General features: G+C 42.7%; 1 protein-coding gene across 3 annotated transcripts in view; it reads left to right on the forward strand.

Moving 5' to 3' along the window:
* Positions 1-26,283, forward strand: part of SHROOM3 (shroom family member 3) — a 229,595-nt gene that overhangs the window by 194,963 nt on the left and 8,349 nt on the right. For all 3 annotated transcript variants that reach the window (XM_078148982.1, XM_078148983.1, XM_020988383.2), the window contains 5 exons: positions 1,514-4,664; positions 6,666-6,742; positions 13,395-14,306; positions 15,654-16,136; positions 20,861-21,011. In XM_078148982.1, coding sequence (XP_078005108.1) covers positions 1,514-4,664; positions 6,666-6,742; positions 13,395-14,306; positions 15,654-16,136; positions 20,861-21,011 — 4,774 coding nt within the window. The remainder of the gene's footprint in view (positions 1-1,513; positions 4,665-6,665; positions 6,743-13,394; positions 14,307-15,653; positions 16,137-20,860; positions 21,012-26,283) is intronic.

Below are 26,283 nucleotides of genomic sequence, written 5' to 3' on the forward strand. Positions count from 1 at the left end.
GATGGCCCCATCCCAGCCTGCTTGGAACCCAGCTGTATGTGTTTACCAGGCACATTTCCAAGGCACACCAGTGGCATCTAGTGGGCTAGCTGCCATGTCAGTGGATGCTCATCATCCTTCCTTTACCAAACCCTAGCCCTGGCTCCAGGACTTAGCTGCAGGAAGGGGAAGGTGTGAGGAAGGTGCAGTGGGGGGCTGGAGGACAAGAAGTTAAAGACAATGAGAAGAATATGCATACAGAGGGGAAAGCTGAGTGCCTATGAGCTATGTTATATTTGGGATTTCACTGAAATTATCCTTTAATACTCCCTCTATCAGATCAGTTAATCAACAAATACTTATTAAGAACCTACTCTGTTTCAGGAACTGTATTAGGTTTTGGGGCTACTCTCAAGGAGAGTCCGATAGGGAAGACAGTACACAAACAACTGCATATGAAACGTTTTTAGTGAGACCTGATGCCACAATACTGTTTATATCATGAGTATACAAATGTTTTTCAAGGGGTTCAAAATGAAAACCCAATGCAAAGATTCAATAATTCAACAAACATTTGTTAAGCACCTACTGTATACCTATACGAGGCGTAGGACAAAATCAAAATAGTCCCTTCCCTAAAGAAGCTTACATTCTACATTAGTCATGTTATAAAAGAAGAATCAGAATGAAAGGGAAAACCACAAGAAAGAAAAAGAGAGAGAGAGAGAGCAAATAGCATGCTTCGATCTGCATTTGGAGTCCATAGTTCTTTCTCTGGATGTGGACAGCATTTTCTGTCATGAGTCTTTTTGGAATTGTCTTAGATCCTTGATACATTGCTGAGAAGAGCTAAGTCAATCATAGTTGATCATCGCACCATGTTGCCATTACTGTGTACAATGTTCTCCTGCTTCTGCTTGCTTCACTCAGTGTGAGTTATGAGTCCTTTTTAACTAAAATTAAGTGAAAATTGATTAAGGAAAATGATTAAGTGAAAATAACTCACAGAAGACGAGATGAGGTCATACAGGTACACTTGACTGGTCCTCTTTCTTATACCTTTTCCCACATATCCCGATAAGAAAAGATTTCTATGGGCTATTGAATTCTTTAAAAATATATATATACAATAAAGAGTGTCTTTGGGGCAGCTAGGTGGCACAGTGGATAGAGCACTGGCCCTGAAGTCAGGAGGACCTGAGTTCAAATCCAGCCTCTGACCAAACACTTGACACTTACTAGCTGTGTGACCCTGGGCAAGTCACTTAACTCCAATTGCCTTAAAAAAAAGTGTCTTTGTTTTGTTTTGTGTATTTTTGTTTGTTTCGTTTTGAGGCAGTCAAGGGTGAGGGTCACACAGCTAGTAAGTGTCTGAGGCTGGATTTCAAAACTCAGGTCTCCCTGACTCCAGGGCCAATGTTCTATCCACTGTGCCACCTAGCTGCCCCAAAGAGTCTTTGAGAGCTGGCTTCTGAGTCTGCTAAATCATAAATCTCCTGTGTTACTAATTGTTTTTCTCTCTTTTCCCTTCTAGCTCCTCTACAAGTGATGTCTCTAACTATAGCCATGCTTATCCGAGAAGGAGCCCCGATCAGTACAGCTCCCAGGGAAGCATGGAGAGTCTGGACCACAGTGGGAGCTACCCTCCATGCCACCTCCTCTCCCCTGCCAAGTCCACCAGTAGCATTGATCAGCTTACCCACCTCCACAACAAGAGAGACTCTGCTTATAGTTCCTTCTCCACCAGTTCTAGCATCCTCGAGTATCCCACCACCAGCATCTCTGCCCAGGCGTGTTCTGACACAGTGGCCACAACACCCGCCCAGCGCAGCACGTTGGAAGGAATGAGACAGGCTGACATCCGCTATGTCAAGACAGTCTATGATACCAAGCGAGGCATCTCCGCAGAGTACGAGGTGAACTCTTCAGCACTGCTTGTCCCCAGTGGAGAATCCCAGGGATCAGTGGATGGTCAGGAGTATGAAAGGTGGCATGGTCATCCCAGAGGTGGTAGGATGCCACTGCTACCTTGGAACCAACAATACTGCAGTTCCCATGAGACAAACTCTAACAACCTACCCCACGAAGTGGGTGTTCCCTTGCCCCCAACTCGGAATGGCAGCTTTGGAGTTCTTAGGCATTATGAGAGGCCCAGCTCCTGGTCTAGCCTTGAGCACAACAGGTACGGCCGGTCCCAATCAAGCTTCCCCGGATCCCTAAAGACTTCATTTCCAGAAGAACATTTACACACTCTCCTGGAAAAGAGTCCAGAGAATAGTCCTCCAGTGAAGCCCAAGCAAAACTATACCCAAGCGACCCAACCAGGCCAGCCACTGCTGCCTACCAGCGTCTACCCTGTACCTTCACCTGAACCACACTTTGCCCAGATGCCTCAGCCTTCTAGGAGCAGTAATGGGATGTTATGCCCAGCACTCACCAAGGAACGTGGCTATACTGCTCCCCTGAGCACTTGTGAGAAGAAAGCAGCTCTTGAGAATGGCAATCAAAATGGCCCCAGTAAATCTGCCGCTATCTTTTACCAGGCACCAGAGTATACCTCACCCTCCCTGGTGGAGAAGCCAGAAACCACAGGCAAGTTTTCCCCATATAAGCCACATTTTCCATCAGAGCCTGAGAATCTCAGGGGCACCTCCCTGCAGAAAGATGAGCCAAGGATTTCAGAAGGTAACAATACTCTCCCCAATGGGAGAGAAAGCCTACATGACAGGGTGCAGCACTGCAACCATCACATCCCGCAGGTCCTGCAGGAAGTCAATGAAGGCAAGCCACTTTTCAGATCTTCTGAGCCCAGGAGGGCCGAATTCCAGGAGTCTCAAAACGGCCACCTCCAACCAAGACCAGAAAGAGAAGGCCTCGCCGAGGACTCATGGAGCACTTCTGACCAAGCAAGTTCAAATATTTCATCTCTACAGACTATTTCCAAAAGCACCAGAAGGCGAGATAGTCTAGAGATACAAATGGAACCCCAGGAGGGAAACCCTGACAGTCGACCCGCCTGTCGGATCAACATGAGCAAAATGGAACACGAGCCCAGAAAGTCGGTTCTGGAACGATGGGACCATTCAGACTGGCAGGCTTCCCATGTGAGGTCTGAGGGAGGACCTAAAGGGCCACCCCGTTTCCATAATCCTGAACCAAGGCATGAGGCCCCCGGGCAGGCGTCCAACCCAAGCCGGAGGCGACGTAGTTCAGGCAATGCCGTCCCGACCTCTCATTATGGGAAACCCCACTGCTCTGTGTTGGAGAAGGTCAGTAAGTTTGAGCAACGTGAACAAGAGACTCGGAGACCCTCAAGCGTGAGCAGCTACATCTACAGGACCAACAAGCTGGAACAGACACCCAGCAACAGAAGCTCCACGATCAGCCTTGAAGACCCCCATGGTGAAATAAGTCCATCCTTTGGTTCTCTGAGTATCAGAGGGAGCCTGGTCAAAGAGGGTAAGAAGAAACCTGAAGGGGTTTCCTGGCATCCAGCTGAGCATCAGCTGAGGAGGGTTGGAAATGGTGGATATGGACCCACACACCCAGACCCCAAGCCACTCAGAAACGCTTTTGTCCTCCAACGTAGCCAGAGCACCTTCCAGCTTTCCAACAATGTAGAGGAGGAAACCCTGTGGAGAGAAGGTAGATCTAGTAGTCCTGAGTCACCACTTCTGGAGGTCCCCTTAAACCAGGCTTATCGGAACAGTATCAAGGATGCTCAGTCCCGCGTGCTGGGAGCCACTTCATTCCGACGCCGGGATCTTGACCTGGGTCCCCATGGAGCATCCCAGGCAAGGCAGAGGCCAGCCTCTGCCCACTTGGGGCCAAGGAGCCCAGAAATAACAGCAATGCCTGCTTCACCTCATATCCCCAAGGAACGACATAGCATCACTCCAGCCGAGGGGAGCCCACCCAGGGAAGACTCCATGCCCCTGGTGGCCCGCATTGGAGGCCGGAAGAGACTGACAGCTGAACAAAAGAAGCGTTCCTATTCAGAGCCTGAGAAGATGAATGAAGTAGGGGTATCCGGGGCAGGAGAGTCGCCTGCTTGCTATCCCCATAGGAAGGACCTGCCTTTTGGCTTCCCAGAGAACACGGTGGCAGACAGGCGCCGCATCTTTGAGAGGGAAGGGAAAGCTTGCTCCACACTCAACCTCTCCAGGCCTGAGCTGAAGCAGCTGCAGCAGACTGCCCTGGCTGACTATATTCAACGCAAAACCGGGAAGAGGCCATCCCCTTCGGCCAGTCACAGACGGGAGAGCCGCAGCCTAGCTGCGGCCCCAAGCATGAATTCCCTGCAGGAGCAAAACCCCTTTCCCAGGAGAGGGTCTGCCACCCTGCCCACAGAATTGGTGGGAAACACAGACAGAAGCAGCCTCGAGATGCGGGGCGTGCCACGAGATAGGAGCAGTTCCTTTGCCAGTGGCTTTCTCCATGCTGAAAGGTACTGGCCTCCCAAGAGGGAGTCAGCGAGAGTGGATTGGCTTGGAGAGGCCAATGGCCAGCCCACTCACCCACAGAAAGTGGCCTGGGCCCATGAGAAGCGATCTGCCCTGGTAACCCCAACCAGGGGGGCGGGAAAGTCCATGTCGGCCGAAGATCTGCTCGACAGGTCAGATGTCCAGACTGTCCCTTTCCATTCGAGGTCCAGGTCGTCCCCTGTCTCAACTAAGAAATGTCAGGTATGTGCAATCCTACCTCTCTACCCATGGGAATGTGTAGTACCTGTCCCTATAGAATAAACTACTAATGACCTCAGTTTCCTCCCTCACTCTGCCCCCATTTCCTTTTCATACAAGAAAACAAAAATTATTTTTGCTAGGATCATAGATCGAGAGCAGAAAGGCACCTTATCAGTCATCTAACCCAACCCCATCATTTTATTATAACTGAGGAAACTGAAGCCCAGCAGTCTGCAGAGAAGGATTCACACCTAAATCCTCCAACTCCACATTCCTCCCAACTTCAGCCAGAGACCCTGGAATAGAAATCATAGGGGCAATGTGGCCACAGAAGCCAAAGAGAGCAATGTTTTGGCCTCTCTACCATAAGGAAATCTCATTTAAATTATGGCTTCATGGCTCTGTAGCCAGAAAGAAGTTATTTTTTAATGAAAGATTCCATTTTGATTCAACTGTCTCTCCCCAAAACAGCTCGATCACCACACCAGTGATTGTATCTTGATATTTAGGAATTTACGTAATACCTGTTTTCCCTTCTATGAATCTAAACCACAAGAGATACAGCTCCAGATTGACTTTCATTAAATCCTCGGCTCATGGTTAATACATTTAAAAGAAGAATTTGTTCTTCAACATAACTATCTTATTTATTCACATTACATTGATTATAGATGTAATCTGCCTGAGGGCTCCTTTGACATCATTTCATGAAGTTTTTATGAAGAGTCTAAGGGACACGTATTATTAGTATTTGTTGTTTAGTTATTTTTCAGTCAGGGCCAACTCTTCATTACCCCATTTGGAGTTTTCTTGGCAAAGATAATAGAATGGTTATCCATTGCCTTCTCCAGCTCATTTTGCGATGAGGAAACTGAGGCAAATAGAAGTTAAGTGACTTGCCCAGGGTCACACAGCTAGTTAGTGTCTAAGGCTGGTTTTGAACTCGGGTCTTCCTGACTTCTGGCCCTATACTCTATCCACTGTGCTCCCAAGCTGCCCCTCGTATCAGAGATGTAAATGACCTCACAGAAACTACCTGTCAGTTAAAATGAGAAAGTGGGTGGTCTACATTTCTGGATGCTAATTTAATTTTAAGCCCCATGAATCTGTACCTCCCTGAGTATTAGTAATTAAGTAGAATTTTCTCAGCTTTTGAGGACTCAGCCACTTTTCAGAAGTTCGGCCAAAGTTAATGAGGAGAGTGCAGTAATGTGTAAATAAAGAATTTTTGAGGTGAGAAAAGGAGGGATCATTATATGGCTTTCATCTCAGCAAAGTCAAAGACAAGGAGGATATTAACGTCATTATCATAATCAAGCCTGATTCCAAGCACCGAATCATACTGTTTTCAAAATACTGACATCTAAATACACCTGCCAAACAAGGTACACAGAGTGGTATAGTGGAGCAGGCCCTGGACCTGAAGGCAGGAAGGATAGAGTTCGAATCTTACCTCAGATACTCACTAGCTGTGTGACCCTGGATAGGCCACTTAATCACTCAGTGTCTCAGTTTCCTTAGTTGTAAAATGAAGATGGGGATGAGGAGGGGTTAGACTTAATGGTCTCTTCCCATTCTAAGACTATGATCCTGTGTTACTGAGGGGCAGTGATATCAGATGGGGAATTCCCAAAGGGAATTCCCTTCATTCTAATTATCAGGCCAAAATCCTCCTAACTTTGCTGAACTGGATACAACTTACTTCATTTGAGAGGTTTTGCTTGTTTTAAAATACAGGTGTGTTACCTGCCTCTCCCACCTGTCTCCCATATTTCCCTCCTGCTGCTTCAGACATTCACACTGTCTTAGAGCCTAAAGCCTTCAGAAAACAAAAGATCACATTTAACATTTGGGCTGGGGCTCACAGGGCAAACTTCACAACTAACTCAGCTCAGTGTTTGGCTGTCAGGGGATTAGCACAGGCTCTTCCTAAGGAACGACCTCGTTCTGTGAAGGAACCTCTGGGCCGGTCAGTGATGCTGGGATCCTTCTGTGTTTTAGGATACATTTCTGAGAGGAAACAGTGACTACAGTCTTCTGGGAAAGGCTCCTTCCTTCGTGGCTGGCGCCGGATCCAGGTAGGCACAGCTCTTGGTACACTCTCTTCTCTGCCTCTGTGTCTATTTCTCTCCCTTTTCTTCTGTCTCCCTTATTTTCTCCCTCTCTCTCTCTCTCTCTCTCTCTCTCTCTCTCTCTCTCTCTCTCTCTCTCTCTCTCTCTCCTTTCTCTCCCTTCTTTTCTTCCTCCCTCCCTCCCCCTGTTTCTATCTCTTCTCTGTCTTCTGTCTCATTCTCTCTCTCCCTCTGTCCTTCCCTCCCTCTCTGCCTGTCTCTCTCTTTGTCTTTCTCTGTCTTTGTCTCTCCCCCTCTTTCTGTCTTCATCTCTCCTCTCTCTCTCACTCACTTTTCTTCCCCAACTCCATAACCAAACGAGATAGGATCCATGAATTTTGCCAGTCCTATACATGGTAGCCAGTGTGTTGCCTGAACTTCTTTAAACACATGCATACCTTTTCTTTTTGCTTTTTTTCTATGCTTTTTCTATGAGTAATTATACATTAGGGTTTGAGTATGATACCCTTAGAAGAAAATGTGTTTGCTTTTAGGGGGTCGGCCTTGACATAATACTTGTAATTAGCTTGGCACAATGCCTGGCACAAAGTAGGCACTTACTAAATGCTTTTTCCCTTCCTTGAGGTCACAGTCCTGGTGTCAGGACAGGTTCCTCTTCTCCACTCTGTCCTAAGGAAGTCTTATATTCTCACTGACTTCATGCCAAGAGTATCACATCACATCGAAGGAAATCTTGTGAGAAGAAACCCTTCATAAGCTAGTCCACAAAATGATGCACTGAAATAGAAAAATTAGAAATGGAAAATTACCTCAGAGGCAGACTTTCTGGAATCCTAGAATAGTGGAGTTTGGAGAATGTGGCTTTGTTTTTCAACAAATTAACTATCAAAGATCCTTTGATGAGGAAAAGGAAGAGAATAAACACTTTTTAATATTGTTTGCAGGTTGCTTTGTTTTTCAAAGAATTAGCTATCAAAAATCCTTTCACAGAAGGAGGAAGACAATAAGGATTTATTAAGTGCCTACTATATACTGGACACTGGGCTAAGTTCTTCAGAAATATTATTTCATTTAATTCTCACAACAACCCTGGAAGTTAGGTGCTATTATGAACCCCATTTTAAAGTTGAGGAGACTGAGGCAATTGAGGTTAAGTGACTTGCCCAGGGTCTTCATTGCTGGTGTTTAGTCATTCAGTCCTGTCTGACTCTTTGTCATTCTGTGGAGCATAGCATGCCAATACTGTCCATGGAGCAGTTTGCCATTTCCTTCTCCAGTGCAATAAGGTAAACAGGTTAAGTGACTTGCCCAAGACCACACAGCTAGTAAGTGTTTGAGGTCATATTTGAACTCAGGTCTTCCTGACTCCAGCCCAGCACTCTATGCACTGTGGTGCCACCTAGCTGCCTCCATTCTTGGAAAGGAGACATAATAGACATCTAGATGAGATCTGAATATCTCAGATTCAGAAATAAACAACATTTTAAGTAGAAACTTCCAAAGAGGATTTACTTATTTTTTTTTCCAAAGGGAATTTATTTGCCTGTTCTGGTGACACACAATAGAGCCAGCCCATGTGGTCTGGCTCTGATTTTTTTGGCATTTGGTCTGCACTCATGATATCATTGGTGGGGAAATTTGGTCCTCTGGTGCAGGTCAGGCAAGTTTAAGATTGTTGTTTGAGACACTGAGAGGTTGAGGAATGTGTCCATATCTCAATGGTGGAGGGGGGATGCGGAAAGCTACTCAGATCAGCATGGCAGCTTTGATTTGCTCCATTAGTGATTTGGGCTGGTTCATCCCTCCTAAGGCTCGTCATACTAATGCTGAATTAAGTATGGACACCCAATCACCTTGGCGCCCGCTGGGGCTAGACCTCTAGACATCTTGTAGTTTCAGTCTCCCTTGTAGCTGCTATTTGCCACTGGACCCAGATGGCTCCTGAGGAAAAAGTGAGGCTGGTGACCTAGCACAGCCCTACCTCACTTAAATCCAATTCATTTGTTAGTCATGGCATCCCCTTCTTGATGTCATGGTCTTCTTCGAGAATGAAGAACAAAAAAGAATAGGCGTGTGCTGCCCTAGGGAGCCAGCGAGGTGACATAATGGATAGAGGACCAGATCTAGAGTCAGACCTGAGTTCAAATATGGCCTCCAGCACTTACTAGCTGTGTAACCCTGGGCAAGTCATTTAACCACTGTCTGCCTCAGTTTCCTCATTTGTAAAAATGAGGATAATAATATGATCATATTTGTAAAAATGAGTATAACAATAATAACACCTATCTGCCAGGTTTTAAGGATCAAATGAGGTAATATCTGTAAATCACTTAGCAGAGTGCTTAGCACACAGTAGGTGCTTAATAAATGCTTGTTTGCTTCCAAGCTACTTAATTAAAATCCTCTTGTCACTTTTATTCCTGATTTATATCCCAGTTCCACAGCTGTGCTCCATATTTCAACAGCTATTATTCACTTTCCCAGTTTATATTAGTCTTTTCTGCAATGCCCTCCAACAGGAAGCAGGTTATTACATTACCTGCCAGTCTGCCAAGAGCAGCATTCCAAGATTCTTCTTGCTGCCTTAACCAGGATTAATTTCATCTCAAAGCTGTCTTTCCGGCTGCAGTACTCAGGGTGAGGCATGTGCTAGCTAATCTTTCATCCCTGGTCAAGGCTCAGCCCTTTCTTTGAGAGTCTATCAGGATCAACAAGAGGTAAGATGGAAAATGAGAAGTGGGAGGGAAAAGAAGGACAATTTCAGGGTCATCTTGTCTGGAGTCAAGGGCTAGACTCCTTGACCTACAAAAAGCCTTCCAGTTCTCAGACTCCTTGGGATTTTGATAGCGTGCAAGAGGTGTGGGGGCCATTCGCACCCTTCTACAAAGTGGGCCGTTATGAAAGGTTTATTTTTCCTTCTCTCTATTCCAGAGTAACCATTGGCTCAAACTATTTGACACTTTCAAAAATAAGCATTTAAAATTTTTTCTCAGTAAGAAACAACAAGCATAGTGGAGTGGACTAAAATGATCATATAAATAATTGATATTTATTAGGCTGAATCTTTGTTTAAAAATTGTTTATACCTTTCTTTGCATAACCTTCATTTCTTTAAAAAAAATTATTTTTATTATGATCCAGACAGACATCAATAAACCTGAACCTTTTGAAAAACAAAGAACAAAAAGGGATGATTGTATATGAAATTGTGAGAGCAATTATCTAGTTTTTTAGTTGTTAAATTTAACACAATAATAACAAAACTGCCCTGCTTTCTCTCACCCTTTCTGAATGTCTGTTCCCTTAGCTGGATTTTCAAATATTCCATTTACATCCCTTTTTTTCTTTTCTCCATGATTATCACTCCCCAGCAACCCAATAGACATTCTCCCTAGTAATGGATAAATATGGTCAAACAAAAACAAATTCACACATTGGCTATGTCTGAAAACATAATAGCTAGTATTTACATGGCACTTTAAAAATACATCTCATTTCATCCTCACAAAAACTCTGAAAGGTAGGTGATATTTATCCTCTTTTTACAGATGAGGAAACTGAGGCAGGCAGAGGCCAAGTGACTTGCCTAGGGTCCTTCAGCTAGTAAGTGTGTGAGTTTGGATTTAAATTCAGCTCATCCTCACTCCAGGTCCAGCACTGTATCTGCTGCACCACCTCACTGACTCATTCTCTACCTCTAGTCCATTACTTTCCCGCCAAGAAGTGGGAACCATTGTTTATCATCAATTTTCTGGCATCTGATTGGTCATTGCAGTTAGTTAACAAGCATTTATTAAGCACCTACTATGTGCTAAACACTGTACTAGGCACTAGGGACACAAAGAAAGGACAAAAAAAATAGTCCCTTCTCCCAAGGAGCTCATAATGCTATAGGTAATAAAACATGCAAGCAACTATGTATGAAAAGACATAGATAGGAGAAGATGGAGGTGATAACAGAGGAAAGGCACTAACATTCAGTGAAAGACTTCTTGCAGAAAGTAGGATTCTAGCTGAGATTTGAAGGAATCCAGGAGGCAGAGAGGAGGAAAGAGAAAATTCCAGGCATGGAATATTGGTCTTTTCCCCTGTCTTCTGACATCTTTGGGATATATGACTTTTTGTTCTTTCCAGTTTCTATTATAGTCATTGTATATATTGTTTTCTTAGTTCTACCTACTTGACATTATACCCATTCATATAAATCTTCTCATGCTTCCCTGAAATTTTCATATTTATCATTTCTTAGACTGGATATCTGAAAGATTAATATTAATGTTTGGGGGTTTTTTGCCTGTTTTATACTGGTACATCTCTCTAAGAAGCCTCAGGATATAAGTAGCATAATGAAGTTAATTAAAAAGATTTGCATCATTAAACATCAGATTACAATTTCAATTACTATCCTGCTGGAGAAGTCTAATTTTAAAAACTAGGTTAGACATGGCAAGCCCTGAGGATCCATATCAGATGAGGATACTATGATGGTTCAAAGATAAGGACTGTCCACAAAGCATAGTGTAAATTTTGAAAGCCACCGGCAGCAACAGACAAGCTATTCTCACTCGATGAGAATCCACAGAAAGAGTCTATTAAATTGACTTAGGAGGTCTGCATCTAACACCTGATCTGTCAGATCTCATACATTACAAACATGTGGTCCACCAATGGTATTTAAAAACAACAAAAGAAGCCCAGATTGCATATAGTTGAAGGCTTCTTATGGTATTTTTTCTTGCCTCTTTCGGTATTATTCATGTTTGGCATCTGATGATTTTTAAAGATCATTGCTTATTTCTCTAATGTAGACCACTCATTGGGGAAGGAGCCTACATTTTATTGGAAGCTCCTAGTCAAGTGTGCAAATATGAAGCTCTCTTTGTCTTCGGCCTCATTGAGATAATCAACTACCCTTAGGGAATTTGCACATTACAATCTATGAATTTACTGGAACCTTTCCCCTATCCAATCTTGGTATTAATTCCTGTACAGCATTTTAGTAAAAAATTACTCCTCCTACAAATCACCACATATTATCTGCTCTTTAATCTTGTTTTCTAGAAGTAATTATTCCCTACCTCTTTAGGGGAACCTTGCTACCTTTTTTACTTTTGGAGAACCTCATTGATATACTCATAATTCATATCTAATTATGCTGCTGCATTAAACTCGCAATCAGCATAGCCATAAAGGGTTGTTTTGTTTTGTTTTTTAATGTACTGCATTATTGGCAGCATTGAATAGCAAACCTTTAAATCTATATTCATCATAGGAATGCAGTGGGTTGATTTTTATAGAGGAGTTAACTACAGGACATTGGGGGGGAAATTCAAAACAAAAATCTACCCAAAAATAAAAACCAAAAAACAGTAATAGGATTTTTAAAACCAGACTATAAAACTAGTGAAAGGGAGTGTCTCACAGATCGTATATCAAAATTATGAAATCTCCCCAAATTCTTTCCAGAAAACAGTAAGAAAAGCTGAGAGCTAAATTTAACTACAAATTCAAAAGCCTCAAAGGAAAAATGACATTAAAAAACATTTTCAGAGTGAAAGTATTTCTCATGCCAGAGAAACATGTTTAGGAAGAAATGGGAAGACAAATAATATTTTAAAATACTATTCAAAATACTCATTTTTCATAGTCTTCAAAATCCCATAAGCAGTAAAAGAGATGAAATTGTCCACTCCCAGAGCATCTTGCACTTTGAATAATGATGGTTGCAATATGTTATGCTGGTGAGATGGCAGGTGACCCCATCACTCACTTTCTTTCTTCCCTGGAAAGTTGTAAAAATGCATTAATAGCTCCCTCCTTAGAATCGGAGACCCCAGCCAGAAATCTCATTTTGGCAAAGACAATTTAGGATCTCTCTCTCTCTCTCTCTCCTCTCTCCCTCTCTCTCTCTCTCTTCTCCTCTCTCTCTCTCTCTCTCTCTCTCTCTCTCTCTCTCTCTCTCTGTCTCTCTCTCTCTCTGTCTCTCTCTCTCTCTCTCTCTCTCTCTCTCTCTCTCTCTCTGTCTCTCTCTCTCTCTCTCTTCCCCTCTCCCCCCTTTCCTTTCAATGACACATTTTTAAAGACCAAAAACTCCTTTCTCCATATTTGAAGAATAAGATTAGGAATGTATTAGAATCTTGAAATAAAAGCTGTAAATTTACCAACCCCACACAAATATTTTTCTAGCCAAGCCTTCTTTCCCAAGAAAAATTGTGTGTGTAATATATGTATAATATATAATATAGTATGTGTATACTTACATACACACACACAAATTTTGAAGAGGAATGATGTCAGCAAACCGTTCCATTCTCTGCTCATAGACCAAGGAGCTACCTTCTAAACCCCTACTAAGAGTTAGCCAGCCCATTTTTCTACTTCTCTCCTTAATAGCTTATCCTTAAAATCCCCTCAAGTGCTGTTTTTGACCTAATAGGAAATGCCTCGTAAGCTTCTTCCTGTAGAATCTATTGCTTGTCTCTGACCTGGCTTTGCAAAGATAGTTGACTTCCTATGAGAGATTAGAGGAAATGGTGCCATTTCTCTGAGAGCCTTCTTAACCATCAGATACTTTTGATTGTCTATGAGATACATCCTTTGCTCAGCTCTTGCCTTCATGTTTCACATTTGCTGCTCATGTGTTTGTATCTTACTCCAGGCAATTCAGTTATTCGGAAAGAAGCTATGAAGAGATGTCATCCCTTCCACATCGCCCAGGGTCTCACAAAGTACCAAATGGGTCATCTGCTTTCATGGAAGCGTCCAGGACCCTAGAGCCTCAAGGGTCTACCAGCAGATCTCCAGCCTTTGGGCCACCAGCAGCAGGAAGGCAAGGTCATTTCGTGGACACAAAATCCTCACAGATGAACCCTTTTAAATCAGCTCAGGACTCTGGGGCCAACTCCACCTACTTTCCCCAGCCTTACCCACGTGCTGAAAGAGATGTCTTGGTTGGGAGGCAGCCATCTCCCATGGACACACCTGTAGCTGGCCTCAGAAGTAATGGTCACATCCTGGCACAGCCCCAGAGTCCAAGAGACCTTGAGGACAACTGCCTTGAGAGTTTAACTGAAAATGGGATGAAGAAAAATAAGGGCCCTCTACCTCAGAGGCCTCCTCCCCCTCGAGTGAAATGGGCCCAGTCGCTCAGAGAGGACAACTCATTGGAGCAGTCTTCATCTTCTGGGGCACCAAGTCAGAAGCACTATCAGCAACATCAGAGTCTACCCAGCCCAAGCACAGCGTCCAACCCCAACAGTCCCCCAGGACTCTTCAGTGGGCCTGGAAAGGCCGCCCCCAGAATATGTGAGTCAGCCTTTCAGGCCGTCTCATCCTCTCAGGAGGAAGGTGATGACGAGGTCTTTGTGCAGGATTCAGGACCCAATTCCACTTCCAGCCCCACTTCTAAAACTCTGTCCACTTTACCTCCACAACCACCCCCTTCACCTCCTCCAGTGGACCTGAAGGCACCAGGGGACAGCCTGGAAGAGTTTCCTCCTCCCCCTCCCCTAATTACAGATGAAGCTTTGGAGACCCCGAGAAATGATACTTATGGAGAGACCTGTACCAGGTGAGGAGAATTCTGGCCATGCCTTGAGGACAGATGAGTTTTCCACACTGTGTGAGATCCTCCTCAGACTCTTAACTCATGTCAATGTTCCTTCCAATGTCCACAAGATAGGCTAATTTGGAGTAGAATGTACTAAATTGGGAGAAGTCATTAGCGTTGTCCCACTGTTTGCCAATGGAGCCTTTCCAAACAGTGACCCAACTCCATTCTTCCAGAGGGCTTGGTCATTGTAAAGAGGGACAACAGAGAGCAGAAGAAACCAACCCATGGAGTGATCTCTCTTTCCTTGGACAGGTGATCTAGTTGAAATAAGAACCAAGCCCAGTGTGAATCCATCAACAGTAGATTGACTCAACTATCATGCATTGGTTTACCCATACTAAGGGTCCTGGAAATTCAGAAGCAAGAATGCCACAACTACATTCTCATTGATAGAGTTTGGGGAAAGGTATTTAACTTCCTTTTGGTAGTTTGCAACTCCTCTACTGAGGAGGAAAATGAGTCAAGAGTTTCTAATCCCTAAGGAAATGAAGTCGTCCAAGCAGCCAGCTTCTTATAGCTTCTTCACCTGTTTGGTGTACCCTTCGGGCAATCTAACACCCCTTTTCAGAAAAATGTTTTATAAAAAAAGATTTTGTGTTTTAAATAAGACACACAAGATTACAAAGAAAACTGATTATATTAAAATAGTTATCAAAATAGTTAAAGTAACAAGTCCATGGTAAGAAACCCCATGCTTACTAGCTCATCAAAACAAAAAGCCCTGATCCTAGAAGCTTAGGGAACCTCAAAGTTGGTATAAAAATTTTTTTAAATGAATAAACTTACAGATCCTCTAGAGAAGCGATATCAAATTGAAATAGAAAAGAATATCTACAAGCTACATGTTGACTTAGAAAATCACAAATTAACATTATCTATGTTGATTTTTGTTTTTATTTTGTTAAATATTTCCCAATTGCATTTTAGTCTGGTTAGAGCTATACTTGGAGGGGTAGGGAACTTACAACAGCTCATTCTGTTTGAGGAGAGAGCCAATTGTGAAGTCTATGTTGAGAAAAAAATCACTTTCTCTGTCATTTCCCTGTACCCATTTGGCCTAGCTCTAGCCTCAAGGGAGCCCCTCTTTCCCCATCCCTTTTTTTTTTAAGTGACTTGCCCAGAGTCACACAGCTAGTAAGTGTTATGTGTCTCAGGCCAGATTTGAACTGAGGTCCTCCTAACTCCAGGTCCAGTGCTCTATCTCCTGTGCCACCTAGCCACCTCCTCCCTGTCCCTTCTTGACTTTTCTCATAGCCACTTGCCCTCAGCTCTTACTTCACCATTCATCCCTTTGCTTTTCCACAGCAATTCCATCAGATTGTCCAAGCTGACGACTGCAGATTCTCAAAGGAGCAGCCCAACCCCAGCTTCCAGACCCTGCCTTTCCATCAAGGCTCTAGGAGCTAAGCAGATAAACTTATTATCCACTCCCAATGCCCAGAACCAGCCAACTGGAGCTCCTGGGGAGCAGCGTAACCCAGAGCGGATGCTTCCCCCCCCGGCCCAAAGTCTCATCCCAAAGCTGGGCAACCCAACTCAGGAACTGGAAAAGGATAGCCCCAGCCCTGAGAAGACTCCAGAGGACATCAGAAGAGAGACCCTGGCCAAACAGATTGTTCACCAAGACAAATCCCTAGCGGCTATTCTGGATCCAGATTCCAGAATGAAGACTACCATGGACCTGATGGAAGGTTTGTTTCCACAGGGCTCAAGCGTCCTGAAGGAAAGCAATACACAGAAGAAGACAATACAGAGAAATGTCAGTTTCCCAGTATCTGAAGGGAGTAGGTAAGTCCCCATGAGCATTAGATTTACATGTAGTTTACCTGTTGGCTTAGCAAGCAGGAAAGAAATAGTGTGGCCTGATGGATAAAGAAATAGACTTGGGGGTCAGGATGACCTCTATCCAAACTAGGCCTCTTACACTTGCTGAGTGACCTTGAGCAAATCATTTTGCTTTTCTCAACTTTGTTTTCCTCTTCTGAAAAATGAGAATTTCAGTAGTGCCTTTGAGAAGAGACAGGATAGCATAGTGAAAAGAATACTGACTTTGGAATCAGGAGTTGGGTTTTTTTATCTACAAAATGAGGAGAGTTGGATAGGATGACTCGAAGGGTCCCTTCTAGCTCAGAGGCTAGGACCCTGAGGTGTTACAAATAAACTCCAGTTTCTTGAGACAATTGGCACTTGCCTGGCCTAGACCCTAGAATCAATCAATGTGTGACTGGCCCAGATCTTAACCACAGATACCTTCCTTGCCCAAATACAATAATGATGTTTTGTCCTTGGAAGCTTCTCTCTGAGTGCTGTAAAATTCATTCATTCAACAAACATTTATCAATTACAGCAGTAGAATAAAAGATAGTTCCTGTCATCATGGAGCCTGAAGTCCAGTTTAAAAAGAGAAGGGGAAAAAAGAAGGTGAAGGTGGGAAAGAGACAGATGTAGCTTCCTTAGATCTGCAGCCTTTGGGAACCAAGGGTCCATTTCATCGGCCAGCTCCATCATGGCTGTAGGGAATTCACCCCCTCTTCAATGCACAGTCAGTCAATAAAAATGTGTTAAGTGCCTACTACTTGCCAACCACTGTGCTAAGTGCCAGGGATACAGATACAAATAAAAACAAAATGGTCCCTGCCCTTAAGGAGCTTACAATCTAATGGGGCAAAATGACACAAAAGGAAGGTAAAAGAGGAAACAGGAAGGGAGGGCAGGAAGTAGAGTTGGAAGGCAAGAGAAAACCTCCACATGGTGGATAGGTCCAAAGCAGTGTAGCTGGTAGGAAATGGAGAGAAGACTGTGCTGAGCACCCCTTTCCGATAGAGACTCAAGGCTCTGCTCATAAGGGCAGAGGTTACTGATGAGATCTTGCAGCATAAGTTTTCCTAATGATGAGTTTCCTGGGGAAGGAAGGCATGATAGAAAGCTTCAGATGGGTTCAGAAAGAAAGAGGTAGCAAGTAGCTTAGATGAAGAATTTCAGTATGTGGGTAAAAAAAGGGGAGGGAATAAAAAGCCAGACCAGTGGTTTTCTCCAAAAAGTTGGGGGAAGGTCAGGTTAATCATGTAGGCGTCTTCTCACCCTGAAAATCTGGGAAGTCCTGAATGAGAGCAAACTGAGGCGGCTGATGAGGAGCCGTGCTTAATGCCTTTGCAACATTAGAGAGTGAGCCATAGCACCCCATTGTACCCCATTGCTGGCAAACATAATGATACCTCTTGCTTTTCATTTTTCAGTCGTTTGATTTCTTTTACTTAGATCAATCAGCCCTCTAAGACAATGAGATGTTCTTTTGTCTGTTTTCTTTCATTACTGTTTTACTGCAGTAACAATTTAAAGTGTTTTTTTTCTTTTTCCCTTTTTTTTGATCTTTCAATGAAAATTATATGACTTGACATGCTAGGTACTTGGAAACAAGTAGTTTCACAAATCTAGCAAACATCTCAGACTAAATAAAAGCAGATAGTCTTTTATTCAAAAAGAGCTGGCTTATTAGAAATTTCCAATTCATTCTAAATAACAAATAGAAATAATAGCATTTTGAAAGGAAAATAATCAGAATCTTTGAGTGAAAAGGAACTTCAGAAAGCCATCTGCCTTGACTGGAAATATGAATCCCCTGGAAAAGAGCTGTATCTTATTTCTAAGGTTATTCGGCATTGTATGAGCTTATAAATGCTAGTTAGAACATGGTCAGTCATAGGTTTTGCCCTAATAATAGCCAGGGTGTTTACCTCTGTTCTGTGACCATAGACTAGACTGTTTCCCAGAGGCATACTAGCTAGCTATAGCAGACCTACATGACACTGGTTAAAGGTGGGAAGGGAAAAGAAAGTGGAATAAGCGTTTGTTAATTTGTATAGATGGATGGATGGATGGATGGATGGATGGATGGATGGATGGATGGATGGATGGATGGATAGGTATACACATACAAAGTAAATGCAAGATAATTATGGAGTACTAGCAACTATTAGGGTGGGAAAGCAGCTGTTTGAGCTGAGCCGGTACAACCACCATTTTATCATCCTATCCAGTAATTCAAAGAACTCAGTTAAAACAAAGACATTGTTTTGGGCTGCCAAATAATTGTAATCCTTTAAAAATTTACCTACTTTTAGGATTTTTGAAATAAATGGTCTAGCCTATACTGCAGTAATGATGACTAATAATCAATGTGAAGAATTTATCAGAAAGGACATTTTTCTTTTAAAAGAAGTCCCTTTAAAGGAGTTTCCCAGTAAAATTTTCAATTTGGTGAATTAGGAAGGACATATTTTGATTTTACCAACCCAAATGAAATTTTAATGCATTTTTTGTTGTTTCAAGGACTTGAGGCTATGAAATTTGCAAAAGGCTGGCATGTGCCACCTACTGGTGGATGGAAGCATTTTACTTTGTATGTTTCTGCGTAAGCTTCTATAACCATCAAAAAAATCAGAATCTACCATATTCAGTCACATAAAATATCTGAAAAACTTGGTTTTAAGTTAACTAGACCAGATAGGCATGGTTTAATTTTCTCCTGTTTTCCAACAAGCTAGTTTGCAGGGGGTGGAGGGGGGATTGCTATTTTGTTGGTAACTAGCATTTATTAAACACCTACTATATGTCATGGTAAGTGGTATGTATGTCAATTTGGCCTGGTACAGCATAAATACAAGGGAATTAACTAGAAGACCTTTCAAGGCCAGATTATGAAGTAAGCCTTCAATAATACAAAAGCTGACAAGGTCATATTTATCCAAAAGTAACAGGGGCAACTAGGTGGTACAGTGGATAGAGCATTGGACCTCAAGTCAGGAAGATCCTAGTTCAAATCTGGCCTCAGACACTTACTAGCTGTGTGACCTTGGACAAGTCACTTAAACCCTATTGCCTCTGTTCATCTGTAAAATGGGGACACACTAGAGACGGAAATGGCAAACTACTCCAATATCTTTGCCAGGAAAACCACATGGACAAGTCTATGGCATCACAAACAGTCAGACATGATAGAACAACTGAACAGCCTAATTGATACAGGCAGAATTGTTTGTTCCTTTCAGTAGGATCTTGCTTGTGGTCTAAAAGGTAGCTTGGTTAGAGAGTAATACAGATGGGACTAGAAAAGATTTCTCAATTCCTAGACCTGGTCATGAAGCCCCTCTCCCCCATTCCATTAAGCCAAGAATTAGTAGGTCTTACATCCATCCCATGCAGGTTATTTTTTTTTTAATCCACAACAAGAATTGAACATGTTGAAACATTCCCGTATTTGTAGGGCACTTGGCTTAGCTAATAAAGTAAACTCAAGTAAGTATTGCTCAGTAACAGCACAGTAGACAACTGTAGAACGGCCATAGGCTTAATTGTAATTGAGTTTCTTGAGCATCTTACTTCCCAAAAAGATTGAAACACTTTCTTATCAGTTGCTTTATATGTCCTCTCAACCGTTCTATAAAATAGAGAGGACTCATTATGCTTATCCTTGTTACAGAAGCAGAAAATAAAGCAAAGAACTTGATTTCCCCCCCCCAATTGGAGGTTATTCCCTTGAGGGTATATTGCCTAAAATGGAATCAGAGAACTAAAGGATTAAATTTAATTGCCCATAGTTGGCATTAAATGTGCATATATAAAAAACACAGATAAATACAATATATAAGAGAATATATAAAATATAAATAAATTAAAAATAAATATCAATGTTGAATATGAATACCTTGCTAGCTTTTATTATATGCTTCCAGATTGCTCTCCCCAAAGTTTGGACAATTCAGTGTCACTGATGAACTCTATCTTAAGGAGCTGATCCCCGACACCAGCCATTTGGCAAGGGTCCTTAGACCAAGGTAATCTCCCAGATTTGGAGACAGGAGACCCAGATTCTAGTTCTAGCTTTGCAACTGTGTGACCTTGTGCAAGTGACTTAATCCCTCTGGGTTTCATTTTATCGATCTGTCAAACACAAGGACAGAATTGAACGATTTCTGCAAACTCTCAACCATGAAGCATTTTATGATTTTATGAATCTAAATGACTTCTCCAGTGTCAAGTAGTAAGTGATGGACAGGCAAGACTTGTGACCCCCACCCAGCCTAATGTTCCACGCAAAGAGAAAAGGTAAATAGTGTGATGAAATGAGCCCTGGAACTACTCAAGAACCCTCAGTTCTAGTACCAGTTCCATCACTCACTGGCCGAGTGACTTTGGGTAGGTCATTTAACCTTGTTTGTGTCAACTCAAAAGTAAGGGTTCTCCTGGATCTTAAGATAGTATCTTTGAACTTCCTCGAATCTCTGCTGCCTCGAATCTACTTTGGATTTGCCAATTAGCAAATCTTCTTATACTCCCCAAATATAGAAATATAACATGACTATTATTCATTAAGTATTTAATTCTAGTTCGCCTGGAAGGAGTTGGAACTAGAATAAAAATTCATCATTATGAAATGGCCAACTTAGGGGAAATGACGTTGCCTCTGATGTATAGGCGTGACTATGTTTTTGTATTTATTCTTTGTGATTTAGGAGCACAGAGAAAGAAAGAGTGGGAATGTTGATCAACTGTCCTGCCTACTATAACATGTCTGCACCCAAGGCAGAGCTTCTGAACAAGCTCAAGTCCATGCCTGTGGAGGGAAATGAGGATGATGACCAACTAGATGTCAATGAAAAGAAGGCAAGTTCAGTGCTGGGTATCCCATGCTTTACACTCAAGAATGTGGGTCATTCAACAAGCCTTTATTAAGGCACTATGCTAAGCAATGGAACTACAAAGAGAAACAAACAAAAAACCGGCTCCTGCTCTCAAGGAGTTTCCAATCTGATAGAGAAGATAACATCTTAACAAGATATATACCGGATAAATTGTAGATTATCACAGAGAGAAGGCACTAAGATTAAGGAGAACTGGAGAAGGCTTGTTGGCAGAGGTGGGACTTTGGCTGAGGCTCGAAGGGAGTTAGGAGGCAGAGATGGGAAGGGAGGGCATTCCAGGCATGGGACCCTACCAGTGAAAATGCTAGGAATCAGGAGATGAAATACAAACAATCCAGTGTCCCTGGATTGCAAAAATATATGTAGTGGGGAGTAAGTTATAAGAAGACCAGAAAGGTAGGAAGGGGCCAGGTTTTGGCCAAAAGAGAGATTTTTGTATTTGATCCTGGAGGTAATAGAGAACCACTGGAGTTTATTGAATGGGATAGGGTGGGAAAAGGGGAAGACGGGATATGGTCAGACCTGTGCTGGTCAGGCCAGAAAATCTCTGTGACAGCTGGGTGGAGAGTAAACTGGAGTGGGGGAATGAGGCAGAGACACCAACCAGCACTTCTTAGTAGTGAGAGGTTACTCCAGGACTGCAAAAGACCTTTGAATACTACATGGAGTATTTCCTTCACCAGGCCAGGTTCTCACTCCTCCACTTCAGGAGATGGTCTTTGTCTCCTAAAACAGCCATTATTTGGCAGATGACAGGCATCCCCAAACCTAGGCTGGTACTGTGACCTGACACCAGTTGCATAGTCAGTCTGCCCAACTTCAATGTGACAAAGGATTGAAGGTGCTTCACTCTAGATCTGGAAGGGGCCTCAAAGGTCAGCTAGTCCAGTCCACCCATTGTAGAGATGAGAAAACTGAGGACCAAAGGCAGCATTTGAATCCGCATCCTCTGGCTCTAGAACAAGATTTCTTCACTCAAGGTCTTTGGGTATAAAAAAAACACATTTAATATCTGCAGTATAGTATCACTGATTTCCTTTGTAACTCTATGTGTTTTATTTTGTGTATTTTAATCATTCTGAGAAGAGGTCCATTAGCTTCATTAGACAAGGATACCCATACTATATGATGAGACTTCTGGGTAACATGTGGGTCATTTAAAGTACTAGGTCCCTTTCTAAGGGTAGCTAGGTGTCACAGTGTATTTAGAAAAAAACAGTTGGGGAATCAGGACTTGAAGTATTTACATTCTTAATGGATAGATGGTACCACTGGGAAGCTAGGTGGTACAGTGGGTAGAGTTCTGAGCCTGCAGTCAGGATGACTCACCTTCCTGAGTTCAAATCTGAGCCCAGACACTTACTAGCTGTATGACTCTGGGCAAATCACTTAACCCTGTCTGTTTACCTGAGTTTCCTCATCTAAAAAACGGGTTGGTGAAGGCAATGGCAAACTGCTCCAGTATCTTTACCAAGAAAACCCCAAATGGGGTCATGAAGAGACATGACTGAAATGATACAACATCCATGTCCCTTCCTAAGGAAGAAGGCCCCCTCCTAGCAAATTAAATTCAAGATTTATAGGAAGATACTTGGCAGTTCCAAAAAAAAAAAAAGCCCAAGGTTCTCCTTAATTGAACAAAGTCAATAATTTTTTTTGTTTGAAAGAAAAAGGTGTGTTTTAAGGCGTGAGTACCTAGTTTGGAGGCTGAAAGACCTAGGTCCCAATCACTAGCTGTGTGACCGTGGGCAAGTCACTTAAATTCAGATCCTGTTTCCTTCTCTGTGCAAATCAGATATGTACAACACTTTACAGAGTTTAGAGCTATGTAGAAATGTCACTCATTACCATGTGCAGGAAAAAAATCTTGGTTGATTTTGTGTCTTTAAGCCAACCCCCCCATAACTGGAACCAGGTTCTGCAAGTTGCTAATTATCAGAAAGTACTTCTTTATAGAAACACATAACTGTCTAACCCTATTTAAATTCTCCTACCAGGCCCTCAAGGCGATTCAGAGCAACAACTGAAAATACGGGTCATGGGATTTGTCTTTATATGTGAATATCCATTCATCAAGGTCATGCATACATGTGCAATAGGAAACATTTGTGTCATCATTCTCAAGGTCAGGATGCTCACCCACACTCCCATCCCTAAGCTGGAGAGCTCCCAGAGGCCTTCTATGGGGAGAATTCCCAGGGAAATGCCTTCTGTGCGTCCCCTGCCCCCCCAGAGGCCACCTCCTGTCCTTGCATAACTCAGACACCAACACTCCAAGGGAATCCTTTCTACAGTTTTGGCTCTGTCTTGGGTACAGGTTATTGCTGATTTTTCCAGAGATGCTGATGTCCCTAATATGTTTCTATCTCCTTAGCACCTCCTTCCGCTCCCATCCCCCACATACTTCTAGCCCTCTCAAGCTTATCTGCTCCTCTCTTAGACAGCTCAAGTTATCTCTATGGGCAGAAATGTCTCTAAGCTGGGCTCTCCTGTCAAGAATGTGCTCTGCCTTTTTTCCCTTCCAGCATGAGTGCTGGCAGTCGCTCAGCTGATTCTGTGATTAGCGTGACATAGTCTCCTGCTAGAGAGTGTTAATTTTACCCTTATTCTAACACCTACCTCACCACACACCCACTGTTCGGCATATTCCTGGGGCAGGACTGCTTCCTGAGCAGCCTCTCTAAAGGTCTGTTGGGATGTTTTTGTCAGGATGTGTTTCCCGTATTCATTTATTGGAAACATGGCATTTCAAAGCATGTGTTAGACTCATATGGTCTTCTTCTTTAAAACAATTCTAGAACTGATAAATAGAAGTATGTATAGAATAATTTTACATATGTATAGACCTATTTGTGTCTAATGGTGGCCATTCTAGGGCAGGAGTGGGGGGGGGTGGAGAGAAAAAGAAATTTACATATTAATTTTGTTGTATATTAAAAAGGAATAGCAAATTGTACCTAGTAGATTTGCAGTTTCATATGTAATCTTTTTTTACTATGCTATGCTATAGAAATGCTTGTTTTATTCCATAAATTAAAAATAAAAATAATTTTTAAGAGATAAAAATAAAAACAATTCAATGTGAGGCCTGGAGAGCCAATTTAACAAATCTCTCCCCCGCCCTCCAGCATTTCTCATTGGATATCCACTACCACATTCTGGTCTCTTGTTTGTTTGTTTGTTTTTGCTAGGCAATAGGGTTAAGTGACTTGCCCAGGGTCACACAGCTAGTAAGTGTCATGTATCTGAGGCCAGATTTGAACTCAGGTCCTTCTGACTTCAGGGCTGGTGCTCTATGAACTGTGCCACCTAGCTGCCCCTGGGCTGAGTGTCTCGTAAACTGAACCTTCAGATCAACCTTGCAAGTTGGGTTGGCTGCCTTAAAATGCCAGGATGGCAATTTACCTGTTGTCTTTTTCCCCCTCCCCTGGTTTGATGTTTACTTGGAAAACATGCCTTTCAATTAAGTTCCAACAGATACGTCTTAAGTTTCTCTCAGCAAGGCGCTACCCTAGGATACCAAAAAAAAGAAAAGAAATAAGACAGAAAGTCTCCCCTCAAAGCACTTACAACCTAATTCAAGGGGGGAAATGGATGCAAAAACTATGATAGAAGGCAAAGAATATTCAGTACCAAGGAGAGATCCAAAGTGTTATTACAAACTCGAGAAGGAAGAAATCCCTTTTACCTGGGGGGAACAGAGGTAGTTATGTAAGTGGCAACTGGATTGGTCCTTGAAGAAAAAGAAGGATTTTCACAGGTGGAAAGTGAGTGCAGAGGAAGGGGGGAATAGGTCTTTCGAACTCCTTGTGACCCCATTTGGGGCTTTCTTGGGGAATCAAAGAATTCAATAACTAAATAAAATAAACCAATATCTTAAGTTAAACTCTAAAACTTGAGAAAAGGTTTACACAGAAGGATGGAGAGATGTGATGGAGGGGCAAAGGAGATCCTGTGGGAATAGGGCTTCATTAAAGTAGATCAAAGAAAATTCATTTATAGGGACAGAGGACTACCTTTAAAGAGGAAGAGGGGGAAATTCCTAATTCTAATTCAGTGTACCTGGACTGTAGAAAACTTAGAACAAAGAGGAGTCAGGTGTAAAATTGGAAAGGTAGGAGCTGGGCAAATTGTGAAGACATCTGAATACCAAACCGGTGAGCCAATATTTGATCTTGAAGGTGATAAGGTGGTGATACAGATGGCAGTCAGCTAGGACAATGCCTTTGATTTTGATAGTGACAGCCTGTTTCTATTTCTTCAAAGACATATTCACTCACATGGTTACTCCCCCTAGAATAGGTGAGTAGCTAGTTCAGTATTTTGGTTTTGTGATCTCATGAGTGACCTCTCCAAGGATTGTGATCTATTTAGGCTTCTTGTCCTGTGAATCCATGGCCCATGACCTCCCATCAATCCTACACAAAAGGTCTATCCAACATATTGGGGACCTCTTGCTAAATCTCTCATCATACCCATGTAGGTAGAGAGGTAGGTGGTGAGAAAGAATTCAACCATTTGTACACCCAAATTACTTTTAATAGTAGGAGATAGTTTTACTATATATTCCCTTTGAGAATACTAACCCTGGGGGCAGCTAGGTGGTACAGTGGATAGAGCACCAACCCCAGAGTCAGGAGGACCTGAGTTCAAATCCGCCCTCAGTAACTTGACACTTACTAGCTGTGTGACCCTGGGCAAGTCACTTAACCCCAATTGCCAAAAAAAAAAAAAAGGAATGCTAACCCCAAGTTTATATTAGAGGACACAGTATCATCCCTTGAGGATACAATTTAGCCAGGGAAGAGCACAAAATAAAGCAGTACATAAGGAATGTTGTATTGGGTGGTACCTCTGGAAAATGTAGAAAAGAAGAGAAAGTAGAGAACATGTTGGGCAGAGATAGGCAGGGAAGAGGTGGGATGATGACCAAATGACCTCTAAAGATCCCTGCCAGATCTTGGGCTGGTAGATAATGTACCTGCCACAGGCATCCCTGCAGGATGTGAAATGAGTCACGTGATCTTCCGCAGCTGAGGTCTTGCTGCATTCCTGGAACAAGTCTCTAATCAACAAGATGCAGCTGCATCCATTTCCATAGACGCTCCCACAGTTTTCATCCTCTTCCATCTTTTCTTTAATGACGGCCATTCATACGTTTGGAATAGAGGGAGTATCGGTGGAAGTAGAAATGAAAGGAACGGGGACACTCACGTTTCTCAATCTTCCAAGTA

The sequence above is a fragment of the Phascolarctos cinereus genome, unplaced genomic scaffold (assembly GCF_003287225.1).
Source record: "Phascolarctos cinereus isolate Bilbo 61053 unplaced genomic scaffold, phaCin_HiC Scaffold_9;HRSCAF=440, whole genome shotgun sequence".
Lineage (NCBI taxonomy): Eukaryota > Metazoa > Chordata > Mammalia > Diprotodontia > Phascolarctidae > Phascolarctos > Phascolarctos cinereus.